At 46.6% G+C, this 12,252-nt stretch overlaps 1 protein-coding gene across 5 annotated transcripts in view; it reads right to left on the bottom strand.

Moving 5' to 3' along the window:
* VSIG10 (V-set and immunoglobulin domain containing 10) overlaps nucleotides 1–9,828 on the bottom strand; it is a 34,851-nt gene extending 25,023 nt beyond the window's left edge. For 2 of the 5 annotated variants that reach the window (XR_012503594.1, XM_074356107.1), the window contains exons 1-3: nucleotides 9,264–9,826; nucleotides 8,823–8,927; nucleotides 2,853–3,134 (exon numbers count right to left, since the gene is read on the bottom strand). Coding sequence is in view for 4 of the 5 variants with exons in the window: in XM_074356107.1 (XP_074212208.1) it covers nucleotides 2,853–3,134; nucleotides 8,823–8,927; nucleotides 9,264–9,408 (532 nt within the window). In the remaining variant the exon portion in view is untranslated. Of the gene's footprint in view, nucleotides 1–2,852; nucleotides 3,135–8,822; nucleotides 8,928–9,263 lie in introns of all 5 variants that reach the window. The other 3 variants (XM_074356108.1, XM_074356105.1, XM_074356106.1) reach the window with 3 other exon arrangements.
* Between the last annotated feature and the right edge of the window lie 2,424 nt (nucleotides 9,829–12,252).

The raw sequence follows: 12,252 nt of genomic DNA, 5'->3' as shown, positions 1-12,252 counted from the left end.
GGAACAAATGTTTGTTGTTTAAACCAACCAGTCTGCTATTTTTGTTACAGCAACCCAAACTGACTAAGACAGCCTGTGTTCTGTTTTCACAAACAAGCCCTACACCAGTCGGGGACCCCCTGTGTTTCCAAACAAGTAAGTTTCCATAACACAAATCACAGCCCAGTAACTCAGGAAGCCCAAAGCGCCATTTGAGTTTAGTAATTTTTTTTTTAAATATAAGTTCACTTTCATAAGAAGGTCTTGCATTTATCTACCTAAGGGCAATAATGAAATAAATCCATCCTCCAATAGACTTAGCCAATGATTAATAAGTCAGTGTCAGATAAAATCATCATAAACCAGAGAGAGCAACGTTAAAAAAAAAAGTTGTAATGCCATCTTACTCCTCTGTGGTCAAAAGCAAAAACATTCGTTGACAACGTTGACATAAAGGAATTATTAATTACCGTTTGGCAGCTGGACTGAGGGAGGCTCCTACCCATGGGCTCAGGGGTGAGAATCAATCAGAACTGGACCAAACTGGGTGACATTTTTTTGATACACCCACATTCATTCCTGGCCATTCAGCAATTCATCCACGGCCTCTCCAGATACAAAAACATTGTATGCACAAATTCCATAAGCCTTGAGAGTTGGCGGAAACCTCAGAAACTATCCAAAAATCTGGACGTGTCCTGGAAGCCTCTCTTTCCTTCATTCTCCCCCTTCTGATCTGCCAGCAAGTCTTGCTGGTCTACCTCCAAAATATTTTCAAACCTGCACATTTTCACCAAAGTCAGTGCTACTACCTTGATTCTGGCCACCAACATCTTGTACCTCCAACTGGCTCTCCTGATTTTTTTTTTACCAGTTTTTCTTGAGACCACACACATACATTCTCCATGTGTAATTCAAATGATACCACACCTCTGCTTGCTTCCAGCTCCAGGAGTTTCTCCTGCACCCAGAATAAAATCCCAATTTTTTACCAGGTGTTATTAGTGTTCGGGGGCTGCCTGAACAAAGTACCACAAACTAGATGGCTTAAAACAACAGAAATGGATTCTACCACTGTTCTGGAGGCCAGAAGTTTGAAGTCAAGGTGCCAGAAGGGCCATTCTCCCTCCAAAGGCTCTAGGAGAGAATCCTTCCCTGTCTCTTCCCGGCTTCTGGCGGTGGCATCAATCTCTGGCGTCCCTTTGCTTGTAGCTACACTACTCCAATCTCCACCTTTGTCACTGTACGAGGTCCTCCCTGTGTCTGTGTCTTTGCATGCACTTTCCTCTTCTTACAAGGACCCCAGTCCATTTTAATTAGGGCCCACCCCAATGCCCTCATCTTAAGTTGATTATATCTGCCAAGACCCTACTTCCAAATAAGGTCACATTCACAGGTACCAGGGGTTAGGATTTCAACGTATCTTTTCAGGGGACATCGTGCAACCCACAACACCAGTCCTACCCAGCCCCACACGGTCTGGCCCTGCCCCACTATCTCACACGTCCTGCCCTCTCACACGGGGCTCCCCCCACACCAGCCTTCTCCTTATCCTCACATGTAGCATGTTCAACCATCCTGCACTAGTTCACTTTCTGCCTGGATCCCTCTCTCTTCTCTTTGAGTGACTGGCACCTATGTACCATTCAGCTTCAATGTCACTCCCTCCAAAAGCTGCTCTCTGACCCCTCCAATGGAAGGTCTTTCAGGAAATCACATCACCCCATCTCAGTTCTCTGCACAGCACATGTCACCTGCCTGATGAATCTGTTTATCTGCTTATTGTCTGTCTTCCCCCACTAAGATGTCAGCTCCACACAGGCAGGACCTTCTCTGTCCTGTTCACTCCTGTGGCCCAGTGCCTAGAACAGTGCCTGGCATCAGGCTCTCAAATAAGACATATGGACTAAAGGAGTGAGTAAGTTATTTTGTAGGTGAGGAAATCAGGGAGCTATAAAGTGATCAGATGCATATTTCTACTCAACTACACACCCTGGATACAGAATGTGGGGCCAGGGAGTAAATATTTTCGGCTCTGCAGGACATACAATCCATGTCATCACAGCCACTCAGCTCTGCTGCTGTAGCACTGAAGGCAGTCAGAGATAATATTTGAATGGATGAGTGTGGCTGTGTTCAAATAAAACCTTATTTATGATACTGAAATTTGAATTTCATATCATTTTCATATCACAAATATTCTTCTTCTGGTATTTTGCTCAACTGTTAAAAATGTAAAAAGAATTTGTTGCTTGCAGGCCATACAAAAATAGGCAATGGGCTAGAAATGGCCCACAGGCTATAACTGGCCAACCCTTGCTCTAAATTAATGTGTCTATATCAACAGACATGATAGACTGATCTAGGAAAGGCAGCAGTAATAGTAGCTCAAACCAAGCCCTGTACTTAGCACTACAGTGTAAGAGCATGTACCTGGTAAGGGATGCAACGTACTATCCCCCATCAACAAATAAGAAGAACTTCAGCTCAGAGAGGTTAAGCTACTTACTCAAGTGACCTAGGCTTAGGATAGGAGCTCAGCCAGTATGATTATGTTATACTCTGACTTTGTTGCATAATAAAATGAGCTTAAAAGCCAGGCTGATATTAACAAGATAAAAGTCATGGCTTACTACTATGCCGGGAGCCTTTTCCAGCACTTTATATAGATAAACTGGCGTCTATTCCTCACAGCAGTTCTGTGAGGCAAGACTTTTCTTTCATCCTCATTTTACAGATGAAGAAATAGAGATGAGAGAGGTCACTCAGCTTGCAAGTGGCAGAGCCCAGAATGAAACCCAGGCTGTTGACTCCAAAGCCCTCCTGGGTCCAAGGCCCTGAGTCCAGCCTCAGTCCCCTCCCACCACACTTACTGGCCACCTGCAGCCACACTCGGAACCACCGAGTCTCGTTCAGGACCTCCTGGCAGGTGTAGTTCCCCTCATCCTGCAGGCTCAGTGCATTGATGTGCAGGGAGCTGGCATTCACCAGAGAGAAGCGCGGCTCGGCTGGCGGGAGGCTGGAATTGGACGACAGGAGGAAGACAGGCTCCGAGTCATTCCGATACCAGGTCACTAGGCCCCTCGGTCCCGAGATGTTGCCACAGTGCAGCGTGATGTTCTCGTGAACTTCTCCGATGATGGCTGCCTCCAACCCTGTATGAGGAAAGGTCAGGCTGTGACTACCTTTCCTGATCTCTGAGCAACTTCCCTCTTTGCACAGTGCCTCTGCATTAAGTTTTTTTTTTAAATCCAGGCGTGTGTTTTTAAGATGCAGTAACACGCAGAGCCCCACCCTGCCAGGATCATTAGCCAGTACCTGCAGTAATGAACTTGTGGTGGTATGCAACTGCAAAGAGCCCGAGTGACCCCTCCCCTCACTGGCCATGCCCTGCATGATGTCACTCCCCAGAGCTCTCCCACTCTGACTCCGGCTTGGCCACGTGATTTGCCCTGGCGGATATAGTGTTAGCAAATGCGGTGTAAACAGAGGCTTAAAAAGCACTAATGTAACTGGGCTGGCTCACTGTCACCTTCTGCCACCATCCTGAGAAGGACATGCCTAAGTTTGGTCTATACCTACATGGTACAGACCCTAGTTGTCTCCATCCTCCTCCCAGCTGTGGCCATTCTGGATCAGCCTTCAGCCACTCAGTCAGTGCCCATACGTGTGAGTGAGCGCAGGCAAGATCAGTAGAGCCAACTGACCAACCACCCCAGGCCCTTGAGCAAAAAGCACTCATTGCCATTTTGTGAAGGTTTGTTACACAGCATTATCGTGGCAATAAATAACTTATACAGAACCCGACTGGTTTTATTTGCCTAGAAATCCAGAAGGGTGGGAGGAAAAGGCTTTGTCTTTGTTCCCTCTTCCCTGCTGCTCTCTGTGTCTCTCTCCACTTCAGGTCCAATGCAAGACCTCTCGGCAGCTCACAGTGGGGACACTGGGGCATGCTCTGTGTTAGGCACTGGGGAGCCACTGATGGGCAAAACAGAGGATCTGCAGGATCTCACAGTCTAGTGCAGAAAACAGACAATAAACTGGCACTTATAATGCAGTGTGATAAATTACATGATAGGGGCTCAGAGAAGGAGCCCCTGAGTCCAGCTGGGATTTTTGTCAGTGAAGCCTTCCTCCAGGATGCCACTCAGATCTGATGGACAAGAAGGAATTATTCAGGTAGAGATGAAGCTGGGGTTCCCAGGCAGAAGGAAAAGCCCAGATAAGTAGCAGCACTGTTAGAAATGCAAATTACCAGGTCCCACCCCAGAACATCTAAATCAGAAACCAGGGGTAGGGGTAGGAGGTAGCACTCTGCATTTTAACAAGCCTTCCAGGTGATCCTGACACTCACTCAAAACTGACAAATGCTAAGGGCAATTGATTTGACATAAGACTGCCACCAGGTAACAAGAAGCAATGCAGAGAAGTGTTGCAATTTTCCAGCCCCTCCACAATCAGTACCCAGATATAAAGGGGCCACAGGCACAAGAACAATGGGCAGAACCTGTTAGGAGTCTTTTATTCACAATGTCACATTCAGTAGATGAGAAAAATGTGACGCAAAGCAGGGAAGTGGGCTGGCCCAAAGTCCTACAATGACAAGGTAGCAGCTGGGACTAGAATCTAGATTTCTCATTATCCTCCAAACAGTTTTTTCCCACCACACCAGAAGTTTTCAAAGTATGTGAATATATTGGCATTTTGTGAAAGATAATATTTTATTACCAAATAAACTGCTTTTAACAGTGGTATTGGAACAATTGGATATTCACATACAAAGGCATGAAGTTGGACCCCATTCCTCACACCAGATATAAAAATTAACTCAAAATGGACCATAGATCTACATGTAAGATCTACAACTATAAAATGCTTAGGAAAATAACAAAAGAATAAATCTTTGGGACTTTGAGTTAAGTAGCGTTTTCTTAGATGCACTAAAAACACAAGTAACAAAAGAAAAATGGATCAATTGGATTTCATAGAAATTAAAAACTTTTGCATTGCAAAGGACACCATCAAGAAAGTGAAAAGACAACCCACAGACTGGGAGAAAATATTTGCAAATCACATCTGAGAAGGGATTGGCATCCAGCATATATAAAGAACACTCACAACTCAACAATAAGACAAAGAGTACAATTTAAAAACGAGCAAAGGATTTGAACACACATTTCTTCAAAAGATACACAAAGGAAAAATAAACACATGAAAAGATGCTCATCCCTAGTCACTAGGGAAATGCAAATCAAAACCACAATAAGATACCTGACACTTCACACCTGCTAGAATGACTAAAATCAAAGACAGTGACAAGTGTTGGCAAAGATGTGAAGAAACTGGAACCGTTTTACATTGTTGGTAGAATTTTTCAATGGTGCAGCTACATCGGAAAACAGTTTGGCATTTCCTCACAAGGGTAAAGTTACCATATGACTCAGCAATTCCACTCCTAGGTGTATACCCAAGAGAAAGAAAACCATATCTACACAAAAGCGTATATATGCAGGCTCACAGCAGCATTATTCATAATAGCCGAAAGGTGGAAACAGCCCAAATGCCCATCAACCAATGAATGGATACATAAAATGTGTTCTATCCATCCAATGGGAATATTATTTGGCCATAAAAAGGAATGAAGTACATGCTACAGCATGGATGAATCTTGAAAACACTGTGTGAAGTGAAAGAAGGCAATCATAAAAGACAACATATTGTGTGATTCCATTTATATGAAATGCTCAAATAGGCATATCTATGGAGACAGAAAAGTAGATTAGCAGTTGTCTAGGGGAAAGTGGCTCCTCTCGGGGCAGGGGCGGGGAGTGGGGAGTGACTGTTAATGCTTAAATAGAGGGCTTCTTTTTATGGTGATGAAAATATTCTGGAATTAATTAGTAGTGATAACTGCACAATCTTGTGAATATACTAAACACCACTGAATTGTACACTTTGAAAGAGTGAATTTTATGGTATATAAACATCTCAATCAGGTGGTTATATAAAAAAAAAATTAACAAACTGCTACCTGCCTCTGGAACTTCTTCCCTTTTACAAAAGAAAGAGTAACTGTTTTCTGTATTTGGCCTTCTGTCTGGTTAGAAGGCTCATCTGAAAGCTCAGAAGCCAGCCCGGAGCCACGGATGTCTCAACTCTCTCCTCATTTTGGCCACACCATTCTCAAGAGCCAGAGGAACGTGAAAACAAAACAAACAAAAACAAAAACCAACAAAAACAACAACAACAAAAACAAAGAACCTAAGCCACTTGCTACAAGGCAGAGAATATCACCCGATGCTAGAGATTCCAAAACAGCAAGAAATGCCTTCAAATAATCACTTTAAAAAGCGAGTGAGATTTTTAAACAATTTGGCGTGGGTACGCAAGTTCTCAGGGCCAGTCCCACAAAGGAGGGCAGAACTGTAGAACTACAGATTCAGCAAGGGGTGTTTGTGACCTGCCCCTTCCCAGGCTCCTTGGCAAAAGAATAAAAAGACTTGGAAAAGCCCTGGTAAAACTTTAGTCTTGGAACTTGAGCTAACATCGTCTTCTCCTCCAAGGAGTAGAATGGCATAACCACAAAAGAAACTATTTTAAGGCATTTCACTTCTCCTCCTGGCTTTGCTCACTTCATTCTTTTTAACCACTGAAGCTGAAGGTGACCTTGGCGATCCTTCCACCCTGAGATGTGGCAGTCCTGAGGGCTGAGTTAAAGACGAGCCAGGCTGAATAGGGGCTCAGTGGAGAAGAATACAGGCATCAATTAGTGATGTCTAACATGGACAAGGAATGGGTAGCCCCTGAGGATGCACTAGGTCCTGACTTGATCATCTTAAACCCTCTCACTTTATAATTGAGAAAACTGAGGTTCAGAAAGCTTAAGTGACTTACTTAAGATCCCACACAAGCCACAGGGAGAGCTGGGACTGCCATTCAGGTCTTCAGGGCGCCAAGTCACAGAAGTTTACTCTGGTCTCCCCAGAGGGTGAGACAGTAAGACATAGTAAGTTTGTGTTACTTGAAGCCATCCACAGGGTGTCCAGAGGGTCCCCTAAGGTCCTCCAACCTTAACTTCAGAACATGGACCAAAGGAGGGAGCAATATAAACAACCATTTCTCAATGCTGCACCCACATTATCATTTACAGAGCTGAGATTGTACCCAAACATTTATTTTTTTTTTTTCTAACAACTTTTCCCCAAGAATGACCTGAGGTTTACAATCTGAGGTGACAGTGAGGACATGAACATTGTCCGGAGTTAAGAGACAGGAGAAAGACAATTTTTACCCCCAAGACAACTCCCGAATTGAAAAAGAAAGAACAAAACTACATCAAGGAGGGAAGCCCCAGGTACTGTATGGAACAGTGAACTTGGCCTGGGCATCAAACTAACTGGGCACGGCAGTGGACGAAGCATCCCTGCGTGGTGAGCTGCAGCCAACCTAAAAGCCAGTTCATTCCACTATGATGATTTCAACCCAGGGTTGGGTTCCGATCATATTCACAGTGCAGTAAACACTGCAGACAGCTGGGGAGAGGGGAATACACAGTCACTTTTAACTTTCAGGGACGGCCAATTGGAGACTGTGTGTTAAGCTCCTCCCCCCAGCACAGTGACCACTAAGTCAAATGCCTGGAGGGTCCAGCAGGTAATATCCATGAGTGCAGTGAGCCAGGGGTAAGTACTGCAACAGGGAGAGGGGGGAACAAGTTTGGAGTCACCTGCCCTAGACGAAAGTGGGTGACCACTGCTCAGTTCCTGAGCTGCCAGATCTTCAGATTTTTCCAGCTAAACTAGAAATCTAGCTTATAGGAAATTTTACTGTTCTTAAATAATTGCTAAAAACAAAACAAAACAAAAACTTGTGAGAGCCTAACAGGAACTTTTGGCACTTGCTGCTAGGAAGCTCGGGGTGGGCGGAGCAATTCCTCTAACAATCTACAAGAGATCAATCAGCTAGGTGTGCTGGGCTGGGTAACACTGAAAATAGGACTCTGCAAGAATCCTGGCAAACCACATCTCCTTTCCCTGCACTTGAGTCCTCTCTCTGCCTGTCACACTACCCTGTACACAAAGACAGGCTTTTACTGGTGAATTAAATTCAAAAATATTTTTTCAATCTTTTAAAAAATTCTGTATGTTTTTGTAAGCAATCCTCTATTCTTTATTGTTACAAGGTAGAGCACAGATGAAGCATTTAAGACTTTTTGCCAATCATGTCAGTAAGAGGTCATGTCAAGTCTAAGAGAGAGGTCATGTCAAGTGCAGGGGAAGCTTTCTGTAAGTCTGAAATTTTTTCAAAATAAAAATGTTGTTTTGTTTTGTTTTGCTTTAAGTGGAGAAAAGCACAACTGTGCACAAGTCCACACAGGTCGGCTAGCAGGAGTGTGTAGGGGAAATCCACAGGTTACAGGTGCAAAGCGAGCTCAACCTTGGGCTGAGGGAGGAGAGGGAAACAGAGAAGCCTGGAGTTTGAGAACCAGCGCAGCAACGTAAAACCGGAACGCGAATTTACACCCGACGCTTAAAAAAACAAAAAATAAAAATAAACACTTTCCTTCCTTTTCAATTTTCCCAACTTCAACGTCCCAGAGTTTCCCATCACCTCTCCGCAGGACCTTTGCAACCAAGAGGGTGGGGATGTCTTGTCCTCCATCAAGTGCCCGGGAAAATTCCTTCCTGCAAAAAGCCGAGCTGTGGGCAGAAAACTCAAGACCTTCCCGGGGCCGCGGCCACAACTGGATCCGGCGGAGTCGGAGAGAATTCGGTCCCTGCCTCTCCCCTCCCCACCGCTGCTGGGCAAAACTCGACTTTCCCCTCCAGACTGCGGCCCCTTACCTGCGGCGACCCAGCGGGCCAGGAGCGCCCCGAGGAAGACGAGGACCTGGGGTTCGGGCGCCCGGACGCCTGCGGCCATCTCGCCCCAGATGCGGGAAGGGACCCCTTGGGAAAAGCAGACTCCGGCTCAGCAGGGTGTGCCTCCCCCAGGACCCCGGCCGCTGGGGTACTAAGAGCTCCTCCCAGGCCCTCGGAACGACAGAGTAGCTCCACTTTCCGCAGCCCCCAGGAAGGATGCTTGGGGTGAGCCCGACGTCCGGGGCTGGCAGCTGCGCTGGGCTCCGAGCGCGATTCCCTCTCCCGAGCGCCCGGCCCGGGGTGGGAGGGCGCACCCGGGAGCACCCCGCCCCCTGCGCCCGCCACCCACTCCCGCTCGCGGAAAACAACAGGAGCCGGGCTCCCTCCCGCCTCCCATCCAGGCGGGAGCCCAACTTCCTCTACCTTGGCCGGGGAGGAGGGCTTTATGTAAAGGGCGCACTCCGGGGCGCGCCGAGTCAAGTCCAGGCCGGCCCGGGGAGGAGCACCGAGGCTGGTCCCTCCCCGAGCCCACTCCGCCCGGGACGGCAGCCGTCAGTCGCGGGGACATCTGGGCCGGGCAGAACCCTGCAGCTGCCACAGGACGGCACCCCTGCCCCGGCCCTCAGGCTGCTCCCTGCCGGGTGCTCCGGCTGCAGCACCCGGAGGAGCGTCGCGAGCTGGAGGGGCCCGCTGCCAAGCTGCAGCATTCAGGGTCCCCTCGGCTTAGCTGTTCTAGGGGTTCTCATTTGTTTCCCTGTGCTCCGGGCGGACTCCAGGTCCGCCATCGCTGCCTTTCTCTACCCTTTGCAGAAGGCAGGCAAGTCGAGATACAGCAGGAGAAAGATGATCCCTTAGACCTTCCAGCCCAGAGCAGCCACGAGACTCTGGTCGTCCGGTTCACTGGCTGAGCCCACACAGTAAGAGCGAGAGGGCCCAGGGGTCAGCGGAACTGCGTTTTTTCTTTATAGTTCCCCCACCCCCATCCAGTCTGATTCCCGGAGAGCTGCATTCCCGGGCTAAAATCCCCCTCTTCCTGCCACACCCCCATCCCATCCTTCTGTCCTAGGGAAAACATGGTTGTGATAGTCTCAGGAAGAGCTGAGCCTTGAAACGGCCCTACCAGAAACTTCCTCTTAAAAAAAAACAAAAACAAAACTGTAATTAATATAGTGAAATATTAACTGTAAACTGTAGGCGGTGGACAGATGAATGTTCCCATCCTTTCGACGTTTCTACGTTTGAAATTTCCCCCCACACTTCATCATAAAATGTTGGGGGAAAAACAAAAAAACGCTATTGAGAAAAACATTCGGTCTGATGCCCAAAGTCTCGTGATTGAAATACCTCTTCCATGAGGAAATCCTCTTGAAACCAATTTTTTAAAAAAAGTTTGTCTTGCCAGATGAACTGAGCCATAAAGTTGCACAGTTCCTTTTTCTCATCTTTTGCTCAATGATTTCAGCCAGCTCCTGACAGGTTTCCTCTTTCCCTTTTGTTTTTGTTTTTGTTTTTCATCTTTTACTTTGTGATGGAAAGTAAAGTCTGTCCTGGACACACCGAGTCCTGTATTCCCAGGGCCTGGCACCTCAGTTACCACCCAATATATACTTGTTAAATAAACAAATAAAAGTTCACTGGTTTTTGATATTGCAGCTCTTCAAGCTTTTCTGGCAAACACCTCACATCCTCTCCTGAAATTAATAAAATCAGTAAGTGGCAAGTTTTTAGCTAAGGGTCTGGAATTTTCTTTGACCCTGGTGGTGCCTCACAGGGGTACTTGCTCAGAGCAGGCCCTCCTAAGTATATTTGCTGAATCAAATGTCCAGTTCTTAAGCCCAGTTCTCCACTCCTAGAATGACCAACCTCTTACACGAAGTTTTACTACACTGATTGCGGCACCTCACATCTGCATGGCTGGGGTCTTTTTCTAAAGCCACTTTAGAAACTTAATCTCACTGGGCCCTCCCTACAACACTTGGACCTAAGGAATCAATCAATCCCATTTTACAAATGAGAAACCTGCAGCCAAGAGGTTAAGCTTCAAGTCTCAAAGCCGGTTGGTGGTAAAGCCAGGACTGGAACCCATGTCTGTCTGACTCCAATTCCTGCCAAACAAAGCTCCAATCTTGTCACTTCTACAAAGGCTCCCATGGTCTTGTTAACTTGAAAGAAAAATGCACAATGTAAAAGTTATGGGTTAAGTTTCATTCGGAGACCTTACTGAGAAACACAGCCACAGAGATACTCTCTCAATTAGCTCTGAGGAACCGCTCAAAGAGGTGAGGGAGGAGCCAGGATGTATATGAATTTTTTTGCTGGGAAAAACATGTATTCAAGCATCAAAAGATTACTGCTAGTTGCGAAGTACAGACCTCTCAAGTTAATGATTTTAGTGTTTTTCTATGAATGGGAGGATGCAAGAATCTGGGGTCATTTGAAATTTTTCCTTAGATATGCATCTGAACTATCAAGGGGCCTGTATATCCAAAGCACAGAATGTTTCCTGTTTCTCTCCACCCTGAATTCCCCTGAGGGGGCACCACTGCAGTATTTTTTCCTCAGTCTGGATGCTTTGGGTATCACCAGGCCAGCAGACATGGGTGTCCTCTGAGAGGGTTCAAAGGAAGCCTCCAGGCCACTCAGTGTGGGACAGAGCTGACCCACCCTCTCTGGTTGGAGTTAAGGCTGTGGCTGATTCTGAGACAGGATATGCCTTTAGGAAAGGCCCTGCCCGAACATCTACTTGTGTTTCAGTGGAAAATGCCCTGCCTAGAATAGTGACCAGTGAGTTGGAGGTTCACGTGGAGTCTCTAGCAAAGTAAGGGTATTTCAAAGCCCCAGTTTCACTATCTGCACCTAATAGTCAGTATTCACCTCATGGGGCTATCCTGAAGATAAAGTGAGTTGACTTGTACAAAGGGATTCAAAAGCCTTTAAGGCATCGCTTTGGGGTCTGTCATTTGAGATGCACCCTGACAGAGCCTGTCAGGACTCCTAAATCCCACAATCAGATGTGAAACACGGGCTCAAACACCTCTTTGCTCAGGCTGCTACACATGGCTGTTTTTGTTTTGTTTTGTTCTGTTTTATTTTCACCTTCCATGAATTGAAAAAACTGACTCTGTGTTAACTACCTTATGTACATTCAACCATTGACTCCTCCCTGAAAGGTAGGCATTTTCATTCCCAATTGCCAGATGGCTCAGAGAGGCCAATTTACATTACACTTAAATGGGGGACTCTGGATTCGAACCCAGGGCTGAAGTGGTGTCATCTTGATCAGTCTTGGTGGGAGGGATGGGAATGGGGCTCCTGCCTGACGCTGCAGCCAGTGCTCCTGCAGCCTGGGTCTCTGGGGCCATCAAGCCACCTATTATTTCTGCCCCACGACTCCTCATGTCATGTCCCCTCC

This window comes from Camelus bactrianus, chromosome 32 (assembly GCF_048773025.1).
Source record: "Camelus bactrianus isolate YW-2024 breed Bactrian camel chromosome 32, ASM4877302v1, whole genome shotgun sequence".
In the NCBI taxonomy this organism is placed as follows: Eukaryota; Metazoa; Chordata; class Mammalia; order Artiodactyla; family Camelidae; genus Camelus; species Camelus bactrianus.
The sequence above is the reverse complement of the archived record's forward strand: the minus strand, read 5'-3'. Positions and strand labels throughout refer to the sequence as shown.